Source organism: Girardinichthys multiradiatus, chromosome 13 (assembly GCF_021462225.1).
Source record: "Girardinichthys multiradiatus isolate DD_20200921_A chromosome 13, DD_fGirMul_XY1, whole genome shotgun sequence".
NCBI classification, from domain to species: Eukaryota; Metazoa; Chordata; class Actinopteri; order Cyprinodontiformes; family Goodeidae; genus Girardinichthys; species Girardinichthys multiradiatus.
The window spans coordinates 43,584,868-43,603,687 of NC_061806.1; the positions used below are offsets into that span (position 1 = coordinate 43,584,868).

Here is an 18,820-nt window from a genome sequence, read left to right on the forward strand (position 1 = left end):
TCAATGAAGACTGGCTACCAGGCTGGTCCAGTTTAGCCATGAAACCTCCCACACTAAAATGACAGCTGTTTCAGTTTCATTGTCCAACCCCTGTAGATCTATTGTCCTTCTGTCTTCAGTATTGTCCATGTGAATGTTGAAGTCTCCCACAATAATTAAACAGTCATAATCAACACATATCACAGATAAAAACTCATTAAAATCATTGATAAAGTTTGTTTTGGACTTAGGAGGCCTGTAAATATTCAAGAACATGGTTCGGACCGGGCTCTTTACCTGGAGAGCCAAATATTCAAAAGAGTCAAATTTGTCCAGAAATACTTTTTTACACTCTAATAAATCTTTAAACAAAGTGGCCCCTCCACCTTTTCTTTGCTGTCTGCTCTCACAAAGACAATAGTAGTTTGGAGGCGTCGCCTCTATCAGAATGGGAGCTTCATTAAATTCATGTAACCATGTTTCTGTTAAAAACAGAACATCAAGATCGTGGTCAGTAATGAAGTCATTGATTAAAAATGATTTTCCTGACAGAGATCTAATGTTCAGTAAAGTCAGTTTATATGACTTAGTTGCTGATATTAATTCTGATCAGTTTAAATATGCAGCGGAGAGGTTTAAATTGAACACCCCGCTGCCCCGGGAGGATGAGGGCGGTGGGCGGAGCTCCTGACGGCTGAATCCTCCACGTTCTGGTCGAACTTTTAAAGCGGACTCTTTCCCTACAACTTCTCATTCTGACGGGTTCGGTCTTTTCTGGTGGAACTCTGCTGAATGTGGAACTTCTGGGAAGTTTGTGGTTCCTCCGGAGGGACCCTGGAGATGCTCCGCTCAGTAACGGTCCGATGTTAGCCGGCCGGGGCTGCTAGCGTCTAGGTAACAGGTGTCTGTGCGGTCCCCGGTTCTGATGGAGAGTAGAACCTTCTCCAGGTACTCCTGGATCGACTTCGCGTTCTCGGTGGTGGGACTTGGTACCTTCCTGTTGGACTGGGGCTCCGACCTGTGGCTGGCCAAAGTGTTTTACTGCCAGGGGGACTTCTTCTGGTTCGGGGTGTTGGTCGGCCTCATGGTCCTGTCTTCTATCGTGGTCCAGATGTTCAGCTGGTTCTGGTTCCAGTACGACAGGGAGCTTCCGGGATTCAGCGGGCAGGCTGCCGGGGCAGGGAGTGTGTTCTGCGGGGACCGAGTGAAGCTGTTCGGGTTGTTACATGTTCTCCAACTGGGCTTCCTCTGCAGGTACCGCACCGAGTCCCGGTCTTGGTTTTGTATCCCCGAACCTGTTTAATCGCATTCTGTTAGTTCCTAATTTTCTTTTCAGACATGTAACGTGTGTCAGCCCTGGATTCAGACCCATCTTCCCATCAGTTCTGACTAGTTTCCCCACAGCATGATGCTGCCTTCACCATGTTTCACAAAAGGGATGATGTGTTCAGGGTGGTGTGCAGTGTTATTATTATTCATATTATTATGGCCTCTAGTGGACTGGCAACCTATTCAGGGGTACCCCGCCTCTCACCCAATGACCCCAGGAAATAGTTCCCCCTGCGACCCAGCAGGGATAAGTGGGTATAGAAGATGGATGGATTCTGATGGCACATCCCTATCAAAATGGCTTTAGGAACACATACCTATTCAGTCCAGAGCTTCTTAAGCTTCGTTTCATCTTTTCATATCTATTCATAACCTGCTTTTCAGGAGCAACACATTCCAGAAACAGTTGTTGTCAATGCAGGTGTTCCTAATTGAAATCAGGTTATGACATTCCGACAGTAAGTTGAATTAAATCACAATGTTTTTATTTAAAACAATATCCTGCTGTTAAAATTAGCCAGTTAATTGTTGCAATGTTATCGTTATTAATACCATCAGAAATAATAGAGAAAGCACCAAACATCTGTGAAGCATCCAGCTGGAGAACTCTGTAGGCACCCGGGTAGATTGTAGATTATTCAGTTGATTCCTGCTCTTCCTTTATCTGCTTGTATCCAATCTATTAGTGTTTACATATTTTGGTTTTTGCTTAGGAAAGCTAATGGCTATTAAGAAATAAATTAAAATGAATCTTTTTACTATTAATATTTATGAACAGAAAACATTTTAGGGCTTTTTGTCAAAACACTGCTTTAATTAGTCAAAAGGTCAATAAAAAAAAGCTAATTAAAAAACAAATTTACCTGCCTTTTGTTTTACCTTAGTGAAACAAACAAAAACAGCTTGTAATCCTATTAAATATTTTTAACCCAAAATATTAGGCATTTTAAAAAAGTGCCAAGTCGTTGGAAATAAATCTAAAATTGCCGAAATAATAAACCTTCCTTTATAAAAGTTTACATGTATGCAAACCTCTTCGTCAGCACTAACTTCATAAAACCACCTAAATAGCAGTGCTTTGTTCCACATTTAAATTTTCTGGAAGTGTGTAAAGGCTGGTTGTTATGTATGTCGAGCAGCCATGGAGGCAGACATCCAGAAGGCATTCCCAAGTTTATTTATGGGACAACGTGATCAAAAACACCATCCACATCTCCATCCTACAACTTTAATGACTCAAACAATATTCCACTTATTGCACTGAGCAAAGTACACTCTTTGGATGATCTAAAAAATAATATAACATAATAACAAACAAATATTTATAAGATTACTCATTTACAACTCAGCCCACATTTTAAATAATAACCAAATCTCTGACATCTCATGACAAGAGGTTTAATCTGGAGGAATTTATGAAGAACATTTCAGTTTTAAACCATAACGTTTTTAAGTCTTGGTTGTCATGGTAACCAGTCCATGTTTGGATTCCCATTTCTTCTCCCAGTACCTAAAGCTGTTGTGTTATTGAGGACTCCAAGCACTCCCAGGTGTCACTCTGTCCCGTTTTTACCTGCAAACCCAACTAAAGGTGCCCAGGATGCCCAGGTGTCCCATTTCTGGTCTCTAAATTGTCCAACATTCTCTGTTGGCTACAGGTCAGGACTGCAGGCAGACCAGTCCAGCAATGGTACCCTCCTCTTCCTCAGCCAGGCCTTTATAGTGTGGTTTCTATTGCCTTGCATGTCTCTGGAGAAGATGTGGTCCTGGCGGCAGCAGATGTTGCTCTAATGTCTCTGCTGGAGTTTTCTAAGTCAATGCTGCATCATTTTATCACATTTTAGAGCCGCACATAAGTTCTCCAAAGTATTCCCTTCTCCGTGTGGTTCTGTCATCTCTTGACGAATGATGGTTCTTGATGTGGACGATTTGAGGTATCAGAGATCACAGTGGTCCATCTTACAAATCTCATCCAATCTTTCTGTGAAGAACTTTGATCTGGAGGTTCTTGTAGCATACTTGATCCTCAAAGACTTAGACTGTCATGGATTCAGATGATCAACCAAGTCAGGATTATCATCAGCTGTAGAAATGTTTCTAAATGAATGGATGAAGATGAGATGAAGCCACATCAAATCTCTCAGCTTCATGCTGGCTGTTATGAGAAAAGTCCAAACCAATGCGAGCAACGCTGAGAGATTTAGTTCATTTCTTGCCTTGGTTCACGTAGGTTTAAGTCAGTGGTGTTTGGGTTTCCACAACACAAGGCCTGTCAGCACAACGATTTCATAGAAATGATGCAGGATGGTTTCTCGGCATGTCAGCAGAGCCTGACGCCCAGCTGGCCTCAGGAGCTTTTCACTTTGTCCATTTTCTCACAGGAAAACTGGGAACATTTTCAGGTGTGGTAACTAGTTAATCAGGTCACTCAGTAGGGATGTAAAGGTGAACCATGCAGAAATAATCAGGCAGTTGATTCCATCATCATGCCTCATTTCTCCTCTTGTCCTCGCAGACACATCTCAGCGATACGCCAGGGCTTCAGGGTGTGGTGGAGGAAGGAGGAGGGCTCTGGGTACGCCGTCTACCTCACACACGATCTGAGCATGCTCCGTCTGATTGAGACGTTCTGTGAGAGCACGCCTCAGCTCATCCTGATGATCTATGTCATGCTCCGCACCAACAAGGCCAGGACAGTCCAGTGTGAGTCACATTTTTCCCTGAAACTCTTTCCTGCACAAGCGGACAACAGAACCCAACAGATTCCACAAAGATGAAACCAGAATGAAGAAGCTGTGAGTGAAAGAACCAACTCCAGCTCTTTGAAAGCAGGAGCTTCTCAATGTGCTGCTCTGTAGCAAACATGTGTGTGTTAACACGATGCCTAGATGGAGAGACATCAGCTGTGACCTTAGAAAAGCAACTGATGCTGCCCATCAACCCGAAAAGGGTTATAAGGTCATCTCCAAACCAATCGGAGGTCCATCATTCAGCAGAGAGAAAGATTATTCCCAAACGGAAAACATCTTAGACAGCTGCCAATCTTCCCAGTAGTGGACGCCAACGTCAGAGCGTGAAGCTCAGAGAAATGACTAAACACCCAGGAGCTCCATCTCAGACTTTACAGACCTAAGTTAGCAAGTTAGAGGTTAAAGGTCATGACACTGAACCAGTATGACTGTTTGGAAGGGTTAAAGGAGGAAGCCTCTTCTCTCTAAAAACAAGATGCTAGCAGGACTTGGGTTGCAAAGCTGCATTTGAATGAAGCACGAGACTTCTGGGACCAAAGTAGAGATGTTTGACCATAATGGACAGAACCATGGCTGGAGGAAACCAAACACAGCAGATCAACACAAACAGCTCATACTATCTGTAAAAGCACGGTGGCGGTGGGCTCATGGTTTGGGCTTGTTTTAACCACTTTGCTGCTTTTCCATTTTGGTTTCACCTGTGAGCTTAGACTGAAATAATTTCAAAACCTGATCATTATTTTTTCTGCTAGAACAGAAAGAGGGTGTACTTTCTTTTACCATGACTTCCTTCTCATTTGTGTTTCTGCAGTTGTTAGTGTTGCTGCTTCCACCACTTCCATCGCCTGGATGGTGGTGGACTACCATCGCTCCCTGCGCTCCTTCCTCCCAGACAAAGCCAAGCAGCATTGGGGTTCCTCCCTGATCTACTTCCTGTGGAACCTGATGCTGATTGGGCCCCGTGTGGCGGCCCTTGCCCTTTTCTCCTCCGTTCTGCCTAGCTTCATTGCTCTTCACTTCCTGCTGCTGTGGCTGGTGTTCATGCTGTGGGCATGGCAGCAGAGGACCAACTTCATGGACAGCGCTGGCGGGGAGTGGCTGTACCGCGCCACTGTGGGTCTCATCTGGTACTTCAGCTGGTTTAATGTGGCTGATGGCCGGACGCTCGGCCGCAGCGTCATCTACCACTCCTTCATCACTGCAGATGTAGTTGTCCTGCTCGCCACCTGGTGGAGCTACAGAGACCTGGTGCAAACTGAGGCATACGCCCTCATTCTGCTCATCGGGCTTCCTTGCACCTACCTGCTGGGTCTCTTTTTAAAAGCCCTCTACTACTGCTGCTTCCACCCCAAACTGTTCAGGCTCCTGGACAGGGAGCCTAGGCTATCAGCCGATCTGCCGGACTCTGATGTGGCCCTCCGAGACTTTTCCGTCCAAGACGGAGCGCTTGCCTCCCAGCTGCTCAACCAGCGCATGGCCCACCTGGCTGCTCATTTTTACACCAACATTAGAACCATCAGAGCTTCTGATGGAGCAAAGGGAGCCGAGGTGTCACATTTCTGAGAAAGGGATGTTCCAGCTTCCTGTTTATGTTTATTCTGCATCACAGGTCAACACAAGAAGCTTCCTCAATATTCGTTAGTGCAAAAGAAACTAAAAAACCTTCAGGATGCAGAGATGAGTTACAGGCATCATTTAAAACTCCCAAAACTGATTCAGATCCTTCCTCTGATTTATATTATCCCAATAATTTCAGCCCAAAACATCATTTTTTTCCAAATATTCCCACAGATCATAAAGATCCAACATCTGTTCCAAATCTTTTCCCATTTTCTCCTTCACTGGTCTTCATGCACTTTTTATTTATAGAAATGAAGAAATGTAGCTTCATATTCATGAGGAATCGGTCTCCTTTTATTATTCAGTTTTATTGCAGTTATAGGAATCAGACTGCAACATGTTCTGCAAAACTGTTACATTCACACAATCACTCTGAGGAAAATAAAGGTCCTTCTGTTGAACACTAGGTGGCGCTGTCTGCCATTCAGACACAGATAGAAACACCCTGATCTGGGAATTATTCTACTTGGCTTAAAAACATTCTTCATCTGGTCAGTTACAATAAATCAGGTTTTCTGTCCACAGACAAAGAACGTTCTGTTTCTGTGCCGCTGTTCCCAGATCTGAACTAGGACTGGGTCACCCATCAGGCTGTGCTCTGATTGCTTTTCCCGCTCCAGTCATCTGTTTCCAGGAGACATCCAGGATATTTCAGGTTTTCCCAGGAACATTCCTGCTGTTTGGAGGATATTTTGGAGAGTGAGCTGCCTGCAGAGACCAGAACCGGAACAGCTGGTGGAAATCATGGCCAGCACAGCAGCCTGAAGCATCCCGACAGCTACCTCAGGAAGGATCTCAGGGTAATCTGGACCCATGTACGGCCTGCAGCAGCGCCTTTTTCTAGCAGAATGACTGACTGCAGCTCGCAGACAGAACGGGAACTGGTTCTTTAAGCTTGTCAGTATTGTTCCTCCTCACCTGACCCGTTACAGTAGCAGGTTCTCATTGTTCTGTCCAAAGGGGAAGTTAGCAGCTGCCTTCCTTCCCTCTGTGTGACCTAACCTGCTTCAGCTTCATGCCTTTGGTTGCCATAGAAACGGGTACGGTGGCCGGGGGGTGCAAAACACTTTTACAAGTACCGAAACAAATTTACATTTCAGAAAATCAACCGGAAAGGGAATGTACCAACGCCGAGGCTGACCCGGAAGTCAGCCTCAGGGCTGCATCCTTCGAAGGTCGTATTTGTAGGCCGATTACGTCACAGCGCGTCAACGAAGGCTGTCCCAATTCATGAATCATTCCGAGCAAATGCTGCCGACAAATGTGTCCTTATTTTGCCCGATTTGAAGGATGCGTTGTGAGTATCCTTCGCGGCCCATCATTTCCCATCATTCATTGCGGGTCGAAGCGGATTGGTCAAGCAGGGGAAGCCATGGCGGACCATAGCAACAAAAGCTGTGAGTAAATTGTGGAAAATTACACTTTCTGTGACACAAATTAACTTCTACAATGTTTTTTAGTGCGGGAATATAACTATGTAGACGTGAAATATCTGCTTGATTTATCTAGACATCGCTTAATTTCAAATGTGCTCCGACGTGTTCGGAGTTTTCCGTTCCCGGCGTAGTAACCGGCTCGCCTCGCCAGTCCTACCGGCGGTGAGGTGAGCTAGCCCCGGTAGAGATCTGACCGGACTATCGGCACTAAGCTCCCGCTGGCAGTCATCACAGTGAACGTTTAACACAAGTGATTTCTAACAGTTTATGTTATTATTTTAATTGTTACTGAAAATCGATTTAATATTTCAGGTGATATTAAGGTTAACCAGAATAAATGGACAGTTTTATGTAATCCAACTGTATCGCTGGAGAGTGTGATTGAGAATAAATAAGCTTTACAATATTACATTTTAATGAAGAAATGTGCTATATGTTTTAAAAGTCAGTCAGTCAGTCATGTTTTAAAAGTTTATTTATAATTCAGTTAGCATTATAATTTCTGATTCCAAATAAACCCGACGAGGAATAAACCTCCAAATGTAAATGAATCTCAGTAAAGAAGTTAAAAGTTTGAAAGAGCTTGTTTTAGACATTTGCATAGAAATATTTTCTTCAAATTAAGACAAATGTAAAATTAAAAAATACTTTTTTTTTACACTGATATTAAGTAAGATGTTTTTTTTTGTTGGTATTTTCATATTTGTTTTAGGTACAAAGCAGCAGACGGGTCCGTTTATTAAGGTCAGGGCTGAGAACCACCACCTTTTTACTGGAGCTAAAAACTCAGCCACCGTGGCTTGGAGGTACAATAACTACATTCTTTACAGTCAGTTTCTGTCCAGTTTCAATAACTCCTATCTTTCTAACTTTCATAAATATTCATACAGTGATTAACATACTTCTTCTGGTTCAGGACAATTCTGGAGAAGATGGACCAACAGGGGAAGGTCACCCCTTTGCAGGACAAAACAATGTGGGACAATTTGAAAAAAAAAAATGAATTTAGATTATGTTTAGAAGTTCTCATGTCACACACAAATAAAAAAATATTTCTAAAAGTCTTGTTGGTTTCTCTGTTTAGTCAACTCTTTTTTTATTCCATCTAACTTTAGGATTGTAAGTATCCAGGGTCAGGAGAGGGAGTGAAAAGCCCACTGCTGCTACTTGGACCTGGTTTGTCTTTATGGATGAGATGTTGGGACAGAGGTCTTCCACAACACCTCCTGTCCTGATTGCCTCCATCCCTGAGGACACTCCAGGGCCAAGCAGAGCGGTGGACAACCAGATGGAGAAGGAAGACAGTGAGCCAGCAGGAAGGGGTCAGAAAAGAAAGAGGGACAGAGATGATGGAGATGATCAGGGAGGACATGAGGCTACAGAGAATGGACAGACTGTTTTCCAAAGAATGGCACCAAAATAAGATGCTATAAAAGAAATAAATAAATGTGTTTTGTTCAGATTGTTTCTTAAAGTTTTAAGGTCTTCTAATAAATTTCAAAATTGTTTTTGTCACTAATGTTATTTCCATTTGATCTAACAATACATCAACTTCATTTAAAGTTATAAACAGAATTTATTATGAAAAATACAAACAGCATTTTAAACAGAATGGGGGAAGAAAACATTCAAACAGATCAGGATTATAAGTCAAAATGCATAAAATAAAACTATGTACAAGTATTTATAATGGAGACAGCAGGATCAACCTGAGTGACCAGTTCCTGGAAAAACCTCTTGAACAGAACAAAAAGGCAGATGTCTTTCTGAACAGAAAGTCTCTGACGATGTGGCTAAATCTTTCACAAGGTCAGAGACATGGATGGATGCTGCAACTGAGACCTTTGGTTAGTCTTTCTGGATGGTGAGCGAAGCATCACACAGGTGGTCTGTAGATGTTTATGATGTCTCTCTCCGCTGTCCACGTCATCGTCCATCAAGTGGGTTTAAAGGGCTGGCTGAATTGACGGCTGCCACATCACTAAGAGGTAATAGGAAAAATGCAGAATTAGAAGATGGTGCTCACAAAATATTACAATTAGTTATACCCCTCAAACATTAATCACATCTATAATATTATACTTGGCTGCATACAGTAGTCATGTTCTGGTGGTACCTCCTCCAGGGCAGACACCTCAGCTGAAAGCTGGTCCCGCCAGAGAGCACCGCTGACTGTCTCAGTCCTGACCTCAACCTCATCCTCTTCTACAGCCTCCTCTGGGTCATCCTCTGGGGCCATGACATCCCCAGCACCAAGGCAGATGTTGTGGAGGATGGTGCATGCTGTTATGACCTGAAAACTATTTAAAAGAGGGTGCATATATGTGTATATATTATGTATAATGTATATATAAAATGGATCTAGGTCAAAACTTACGTGAGGTACAAAGGTGTCGTGCACCTCCAGCGCTTGCAGGAAGATGGCCCTGAATCTGGTTTTCATCATTCCAAAAACACGCTCTATTATAGAGCTGTTAAAGCGCTGGGCTCCCACACCTTGTCTTGTCCTCTTCTAGGGAGTGATGAGGGGGAGAGGATATTGGAGGCATGGGTATCCTCCATCACCAAGGATAAAATGCCCTGGAGGAGGATAAACTGTACAGTGGGCTGTGGCGGAGCACCCTAGAGTCATGCACTGACCCAGGCCAGCCCACCTACGTGTCAATAAAATGGCTCTCAGAAACTGCCAGCAGGATTATGGAAGGGAAGAGTTTCCTGTTCCTGTAGCACTGACCATCAGGGCTGCTTGGACACCTGAAGTGGATATGGCAGCCGTCAATTGCACCCACAGCTTTAAGAAAAACTCTGTGACGTCCAGCCCTGCAAACTCACGGGACACTGCCTTAAGTCCTCAGGGGTCTTTAGAAGGTAGATGACCTGGTGACGAATAGCCACCATCTCCTCTGTAACTCTGTGGACGATGCGATGGACAGTAGAGCGAGGCATCCCAAACACTCTGCAGACCACTCTGTAGGATGTGCCACTTGCCATCATGAAAAGAAAAACCAAGGTCTCAATAGTAGCACCCATCCATGTTGCCTATCCTGGTGCAAAAGATTAAGCCAGAGACTCCCTGCTCAGCTGAAAATCAGGCCTGGTGTCCTCCTGGTTGAAGAAGCGTTTCAGGACTGGGACACTCAGGTTGATCCTGCAGTAAAGAGGTCTGGTCTAGAAAAGGGAAGAATGGAGATGGAAAAACACATTATTTTTAAGGCATGCTTCTGGATATTATAAGTGATCAAAGCAAGAAGATACTAATACACCAAAAACACTGCATTATTATATAATTATCTAAGAACAGCCAGAGGGGATCAAATACTTTATAATTCCCATCTATCTTAAAATTGAAAGTTGTTGTTTATAATATATATATATATATATAGATATAAAATATGTCAACATACATTAGCCATAAAGTTGCTATCTCTTTGTTTATTGGCTAGTTAAATCAAACATCTTTTTTACCTGAACATGATTGTCTCTGTATTGTACCTGGAATCAGAAATTATAATGCTAACTGAATTATAAATAAACTTTTAAAACATATAGCACATTTCTTCATTAAAAATTTATATTGTAAAGCTTATTTATTCTCAATCACACTCTCCAGCGATACAGTTGGATTACATAAAACTGTCCATTTATTCTGGTTAACCTTAATATCACCTGAAATATTAAATCGATTTTCAGTAACAATTAAAATAATAACATAAACTGTTAGAAATCACTTGTGTTAAACGTTCACTGTGATGACTGCCAGCGGGAGCTTAGTGCCGATAGTCCGGTCAGATCTCTACCGGGGCTAGCTCACCTCACCGCCGGTAGGACTGGCGAGGCGAGCCGGTTACTACGCCGGGAACGGAAAACTCCGAACACGTCGGAGCACATTTGAAATTAAGCGATATCTTGATAAATCAAGCAGATATTTCACGTCTACATAGTTATATTCCCGCACTAAAAACATTGTAGAAGTTAATTTGTGTCACAGAAAGTGTAATTTTCCACAATTTACTCACAGCTTTTGTTGCTATGGTCCGCCATGGCTTCCCCTGCTTGACCAATCCGCTTCGACTCGCAATGAATGATGGGAAATGATGAGCCGCGAAGGATACTCACGATCCATCCTTCAAATCGGGCAAAATAAGGACACATTTGTCGGCAGCATTTGCTCGGAATGATTCATGAATTGGGACAGCCTTCGTTGACGCGCTGTGACGTAATCGGCCTACAAATACGACCTTCGAAGGATGCAGCCCTGAGGCTGACTTCCGGGTCAGCCTCGGCGTTGGTACATTCCCTTTCCGGTTGATTTTCTGAAATGTAAATTTGTTTTCTGAAATGTAAATTTGTTTTCTGAAATGTAAATTTGTTTCGGTACTTGTAAAAGTGTTTTGCACCCCACGGCCACCGTAAACGGGTGATGATGACACCAACGACAAACTGAATGATTTTACACCGGAGGAGCCAACGAATAAAGGCTCGTTTTGTGTTTAATTGTTGAATCCTGTCTGTATTTTTCATGTTGATGGAAGGATTTTGCTGCTTCTGAATGAATGTTGGAACCTCTGCTGGTACACCACAGGTCTTTCTTCTGGAGCTCTGCTAAGCTCCATGGTGGATCAGTGTGTTAGCAGGCTGTGCTGAGCTTTGCACGCTCTGTTCACCCTGACAGACCTTGGTGAGGCTGGTCTGGTGCAGCTCCTCCTCCTGCTGCACCTTAACCTCCTTCAGTCTGGTTTCAGTAGATCTCTTCAGCTGTAGCACAGCAGAGGAGCAGTTTCCCTTTAAGAGGCTTAGTGGGTGGAGATTTTGACTTTTTGTGAACTTCGGCTCTTGCTTTCGATTTCGTGTGTATTTAGTCAGCTGTCACTTGTAGTAATGTAGCTCCTCAGAAACTTCAAGGATGCATGTGTTTAAGTACTCTACATTGGACTGTTTCTTCACCTCAGCAGGTCTGCCCCTGTTTCTGTTGGATATTGTTCTGGACGTCTTGGCTGCAGTGAACTTTTACCAGGAGGAGGCCTACCTGTGCCTCACCGTGCTGCTGGTGCTTCTCATTGGCTCCTCTGTGCTCACCCAGCTCTACAGCTGGTTCTGGTACAGCTACGATGAATTTGACACGAGTACCAAGGTGGAGGGCTTCCTGAAGCCCAGCCTTGGGATGCTACATATGTTCCAGCTGGGGATCTATGTCAGGTGTGTCCAAAGTTCCTCCAACTCTAATTTCAGCTGTTCTTTCAACAGGACTTTGGTTTCATTAATTTCTCCAATCAGAGGTTGAATCTGGGTTTATCTTTGGTGCCAGTTTATGCAAAATGTTTCCTTTTACAGGAAACAGCAGCTGGAGTCCTGCTCCGGTAAAAACGTAGGAGATGAAGAACAGATGAGGAGAAGCTAGTGAAAAACCGGCCTGAGAATATCTAGAAACATCTACAGGGATTTTCACACACAAAATACCTTTTAGTTTATTCTATTTATTCCTTCATGGAACAGCATAGAACTTATTAAAAATGACCAATTATTATCTGTTTCATTATATAAAAATAAAACAAAAATACAGAAACATCAAAATGATTCCGACAGATTTATTTAAGTAAGAAGTTTATTTCTGATGGAAACGAGACCAGCGTCCCTCAAAACCAAAACGTTACAGGATGATCATTCCTCCGTTTTTAGTTAGGTTTTATGATGATCCTCAATAATTGCAAAAAGCAATTGAGCTCTTCTTCCAACAGCCAAGCAGTTTCTTCAGGTTTCTTCTGGGGTTCTGGTGTTCGAGGCTGGAAGGCCTCCTTACCATCGCCCTAATCTTTAGCACCCTGCACCGATTCTCGATGAGATTCTAGTCAGGACTTGGACTGGGTCGCTTCAGCCCGTTAATATTAGTTCCAGTCAGAAGAAACATGTTGGTGACTTACTTTAGACCTAAACCTGTCAGGGGTGTGAATACTTTATGGCTTGACTGTGGGTAATTCACAGGCTCTTATTTAGCTTCATTCCTCCTTATCTCAGTTTGTTCAGACCTTTTCTGGGTGGTGGCTTCTGATGTTATCACCCAGGGTTAATCACATGTTATTGTAACATGTGCTCACACACACACACACACACACACACACACACACACACACAGCCTATCAGGCGTTTTCTGTCAGCAGCTGTTGCATCATGTGGGAAATCTCTGCAGCCTGTTAGAGGAAACATCAGGGATGATAAGTCATGTCTCGGGGTCTAGCGTTCAGAAGCTGTTTGTGAATGAATGCCTCCTCAGAAGAGTGTCATTAATAGGGTCTTACTGGTTTTATTCCAGACATGCAGCTGTCTTGGAGACTTCCTTTAACAGCCGCTGCTCAGACACCAGCGATGCAGGAGACCTGGCCGTTTACCTGAACCACGACCTGAGCCTGCTGCGGATCATGGAGACCTTCTCGGAGAGTGCTCCTCAGATCATCCTGATGCTCACAGTCATCCTGCAGGAGGGAAAGCTGGATCCCGTCACAGGTTCACATTTCTTCTAATTTTCACCATCAGCAGTAGAAATCGGTCTCAGGCCTGTAAATCGACCGCTGTGATTCTAAGATAAAGCTTGTAATTGTATTCATTGAAGCTCAGAGTTCAACTCTTGCTCTGAAGAGTAGAGGTCAGCTTTGTTTTGTAATCATAATCAAAACCTGTTAGAGGAAAAATAAGGAATACCTTTAACTGACTGGTTGCTGAAGCTCGGAGCAGAGCTCATGCTCCTGCACACTGAGAGAAGTCAGCTGACGTTTCAGATGATCCGTACGGTTCTGGTCGCCTCCCTTTTAGGTTTTCTGTGAAGGTCCTACTGGAAGGAGATGCTGGGTCAGACCCAGAACTTGCTGGAAGGTCATCTGGCTGTAGGGTCCCCCAGAGTGAGCTGGAAAGTGTCACTGGGGAGAAGGATGTCTGGGTTTCCCTCCTGGATCTGCTGCCCAGCTCTGAATAAATATGGAAAAGACGTATAATTCCAAACTTTCTCTCTGTCCCACTATTTAGATGTTCCAGCAGTCTGTCCATCCGTCCCTGAACATTCATATGGATCTGTTGTATTTCTGCTCTACCTGTGGGATAAAAAGGACTGAGAACGTTGACATTTTAAGCCTGAAAGGATCTAAAGTTTGGTCATGAGAAATGAACCCTTTGCTTCGCTGCATGCTACATGAGGTTGGTCTGTTGGTGCAGCTTTAGGGTGTGATGATCTCTGAACGTTCTCCTGTCGTCTCTCTTCCTCCTCAGTGCTGAAGACTATCGCCTCACTGTCGGCCGTCGCCTTCTGCGTGACCACGTACCATCGCTGCCTGCGCTCCTTCCTGCCAGAGAAGGAGAAGCAGCCAATCATGTCATCGATCATCTTCTTCTTCTGGAACCTGCTCCTCCTGTCGTCTCGCGTCGTCGCCCTTGCCCTCTTTGCGTCTGTGGAGCCCTGCTTCATCTTCACCCACTTCTTCTGCTCCTGGTTGCTGCTGTTCTTCTTCGCCTGGCGCTCCAAGACAACATTCATGGACAGTGCTGGGGGAGAGTGGCTGTACCGGGCCACCGTGGGCCTCATCTGGTACTTTAACTGGTTCAACGTGGTGGATGGGAAGACCAGGAAGTGGACAATAGTGTACCACACCTACATCCTGGTGGATATCTCCGTCCTCTGTGGAGTGTGGTACTGGAAGATGAGTTCGGATTTTCTTCCTCACATTGAAATGTCATGTTTGCAGGCGGCCATCATTAGCGGCGCTGTGGTCTCAGTTTATGTGGTCGGGTTGGTTTGTAAGATCATTTATTATCGGTTCTTCCATCCAAAGTTGTACAAAGAAGAGCTGATAGGAGACACGATGAATGAGCAGCAGAGAGATGAAGTGGACTCTGGTCTCAGAGGAGCTGTTGCGTTTCGTGGAATGAACCAGATGCCCAGTGAGCCAGGCCCACGAGCTCATTGCAACAAGAGGATGAAGAAGCTGGCTGAGAACTTTTACTCGAAATCAGCTGATGGTGCTGAAGCCTGAATCCTGCTGCACCAGGACCTGAAGGAACCAGACTTTATTTACCTTGCTCCTCCTGAATCCAAGCTGCTCCTCGGGTCCAGATGAAATACTTGCCTCCTCTCTGCTCCTTTAAATCCAATTGAAAGAATGTAAAAATGTTAAATGCTGCCTCTTTAACTCTGGTCTATCAGGTTCTGGCTGGAAGCAGCCTTCATTTTCCTCAGGATCTGGGCCTACTTCAGAGCGCTGTGTAGGTCTTCTCCAGAACATCCCACAGAGTCTCAGTGGGATAAAACCCTGGAGCGAGCAGGATGTCTGGTGCTTCCTGAACATCTCTGATCCTGCTGCTCAGGGTTCTGATGCTGCATTCATTTCAGACTTCCAGGTTCTCTCTCACCGAAGTAGTTTAGAAATATTTATTTGAACCACAATTCCTGCATCAAGACACCTACCTCCAGTATTCCAGGCTTTATGTGTTTGACCCGATTGGTTCCGACATGCCACAGCTGTTTAAAAGATCGACTCTTTTCCAAAGAAGAGCGCAGGGTTCCCAGCAGCATTCCTGGCAGAATTTCCAGGCAGTCTTAGAAACATGGAAAACATAAATACTTTTTTGGTCATTTTTCCAGGTGTGGATAATTTTGAAGCTGTAATGTTAAATGGTTTCATTTCCAGTGTTTCTTCCTGTTCCAGTTGAATGAAAATAAATTTCTCTTGAAACTTTGTTTATATCCAAGATGGACATGAAGCTCCTGAGATATCCTGAAGTTTAGCTTCGTCTGTCACCTCCAGCCTCTGCTGTAATGTTCACACGGACACTCATCCAGACTTACAGCAACCAGTCATTTCAAGTATTATTATTATTAATAGATTAATATGAAGGAGGCAGAAGTAGAGATGCAGGTGTTTCCTGGCGATTGCTGATTCCCAGTTTTCTTTGAGCTGTGAGGTACTTTGGACTTATTTAACGATCATTTTAATTTACGTATTTCATTTTTCTAAGGTCTATTGGTGCCTTCTTTGTATTCGGAAGGTAAATATTCCAAGTCCAAGGTGGATGTTAGGGCTGCATGATATCAGGAAAGTATTTAACTTCAATACAATTCCTGAAAATAGCGATAAGAATTCAACCAATTTTCTTACCACTTCATAATGTTCCCACCAAGCTCCATGAGATTCAGCATCACAGCCACTAAACAGATACCTTCAGTGTGAGCCCTGAGAGCAGAATGCATGAAACTTGAAATACGTTTTCCCAAACGTTGCATCCCAGCAGCTCTTTGCTATGGTGCCGCTCAGTATATTGGGCTCTATGAAAAATACAGCGTTGAGCAAAGTCAGACTGAAAAGTTGGAGGTTGCTGAGGAGTTCAGTGTCTCTTATGTCTGCTGGGAACATCCAAAATGGTGAAAGTTGTCGAAATAATCTAATTGTGACAGTCTGAATCTCATTAGACCAGCAGCAAGCAGTCCTGAACAAACACCGCTTATAAACATGTTCCTTTAGTGTCGGAGTTCATAAAATGGAGAGAAATGCGTTGTCTTAACTGAAAGCACCACAACAATCTTCAAATCCCACCAGTCCTCTCTGGTTTAAAACTACTCCCAGATCCCAAAAGAATCCACCACCTAAAAATAAAAAAGGAAAACTGCTGCAGGCTCTTCCTTAGAGGAGGTAGTTTTAGAACCTTCTGTTCAGAACCTTTAACCAATGTTCTAGTAAACTCCAGACGCTCCATCAACGCCCAGGCTGTTTGTTCATGTCTATAAGACAAGATTAGCTTTGGTTAGATTTTCCAGGATTTAAGCTTCCGATCACGGATCAGAGCTGATCGAGGAAAAATAGGCCGGTTCTGATCTCTGGGCGATTGATTGGTGAATATCTTCTGCACTGAAGGGTTACTTAAGGTGGACCTGGTGTTGCTCTCTGTGTTTTCTGGTCAAAAACAATTACTGTTATTATTATTATGCAAGAATTTGGAAAATTAAGGACACTCCTGCTGAGATTGAAGATCTTATGTTCACCCCTGGAATATAAAACTAGTTCAAAAACATTGACTGGTGACATTTTTACCTCAACATCTAAACACATTCCAGATCAACATTTGAGTTTGGAAAAATGTGGAATATTGAGGTGAAAACAGTGGAAAAACCCTGAGAGCTTCTTAATCCAGGAGGTGACGTTTGATTATCTCTTGGGAACATCTCTGCTTGTTCTAAAGAACTCAGAGCTGCTCTGGTTTAGACTGTTGTCAGGTCAATCCACCTTCAGTCAGGTCCAAAGGTTCCCAGTGCCTTAAAGTCCCGGCTGCAGAGCCGTCCTTCCCGTTCAAACTAGTTTGAGTTCCTGGTTCTCCATTTATTTTGGGCTTTTTCTTATTCTACATATTTTTTTATGTAGAACATTTTTATAGAAGCTCCTGTAAGAATCAAATCATTTCTGGAGTTTTGGTTTGTTTCTGTTCGGCCCACCTTTACAACCTCAGCAGCTGAGGTCCAGGATGAAACCGACTGACTGCTGATGAAGAAGGCTCCAGCATGGCCGTGGCCTTCACTTACAAGTTCTGCAAATTACAGAATAAAAACCTCAGAACCTGGTCATGTCAGCTGTGCTGATGTCTGACACCAGGACACAGAACCCGCTTTTAACAAAGAACCAGCAGAGGAGAAAGACGTAGGTACCAGAAAACCAACAAATGAAAAAAGTAGCTTCTATCCACTCATCATGGAGATGAACATCAGATTTATTTTAGGCTTCTAATTGTGTGAATGCTGAAGGCATTCACAGTATAGAGATCCTGTTTCTCTTTATTATTATGTATATCTAACACTTTTTTTGGCACCTATCTCCTCCTTCATACTTTGTGCTATTTCAGCCATTCAACTTTTAAAATGTTCAGCTCATTTAGGACATTACGGCTATGACTTTTGGTATTAATACTTTTTATACTTTTTAAAATATTCAGTTTTTGTGCCGATTTGTGGCCCATTGAAGTGAATGAAAAATCATAACAATTCCGCAAAATTCAGCTAAAACCTTGTGCTTTTTCACAGCTTACAACTTCTGCATACTTTCAGCTAGAAAAACCATTCAACTTTTAAAATGTTCACAAGACATTAAGCTATCTTCAAATGATTCAGCTTTTTGATATCTATTACGGTTCTTCTACAATTGCGATTCAAATTGTAGGCAAGATTTTTGACGTTTTTCATTTTATAATGTAATCCTATGGTGGAATTCGTCAGTTGGTAGAGTGTACACTCTAGGTTTTTGAATAACCTGAGAAAGAACAAACAAACTCTCCTCACTTGCTCAATTTTTACTCTACTGGCACAAAATAGGTATCAACATGTAGCATGCTCTTTTGCGATTCAGAAAATGTCACCCTCATTAATGTAGGACTAACAGATTTCATGCAAGACGCCCGGGAGCAACGCAAAGTCAACACAGCCTGAATGGAAAACCTATAGGAATTTCAGAAAAAATCAGAGCAAAAAATCCTTAAACTCACATGTTTTTGAATCGCCGCCGCTCCTAAACCGTTCAAGTTAGAGACATGAGCTTTGCACCAATTAATCTTCAGACCTTGCTGGCACTCACAGTGAAGGAATTATTTTGATACATTTTATCATTTTGTCATAAAAAAGGTTTGTTTAGGAGTACCAAAACTGTCCTTCCCAAAATCGCATGAAATTTCAAAATTATCCACTTT

General features: G+C 43.2%; 1 protein-coding gene and 1 long non-coding RNA gene across 3 annotated transcripts; both read left to right on the forward strand.

Annotated features, from left to right (window-relative positions):
• Positions 1 to 644: 644 nt before the first annotated feature.
• Positions 645 to 15,832, forward strand: LOC124879755 (XK-related protein 8-like). 2 transcript variants are annotated; one of them, XM_047384481.1, is made up of 5 exons: positions 645 to 1,233; positions 3,824 to 4,011; positions 4,870 to 6,478; positions 12,067 to 12,310; positions 12,446 to 12,685. In XM_047384481.1, exons 1-3 carry the CDS (start codon positions 905 to 907, stop codon positions 5,619 to 5,621), a joined length of 1,269 nt encoding a protein of 422 aa, XP_047240437.1. In that variant the 5' UTR covers positions 645 to 904; the 3' UTR covers positions 5,622 to 6,478; positions 12,067 to 12,310; positions 12,446 to 12,685. The 2 variants fall into 2 exon arrangements, with proteins under 2 accessions (XP_047240437.1, XP_047240438.1); XM_047384482.1 differs by lacking the exons at positions 645 to 1,233; positions 3,824 to 4,011; positions 4,870 to 6,478; positions 12,446 to 12,685 and adding exons at positions 13,422 to 13,612; positions 14,369 to 15,832 and having other exon boundaries at positions 11,441 to 12,310.
• Positions 7,020 to 8,093, forward strand: LOC124879756. Its single transcript, XR_007041111.1, has 3 exons — positions 7,020 to 7,075; positions 7,827 to 7,920; positions 8,031 to 8,093. It is a non-coding gene; the product is annotated as an uncharacterized LOC124879756 (long non-coding RNA).
• Positions 15,833 to 18,820: the final 2,988 nt, after the last annotated feature.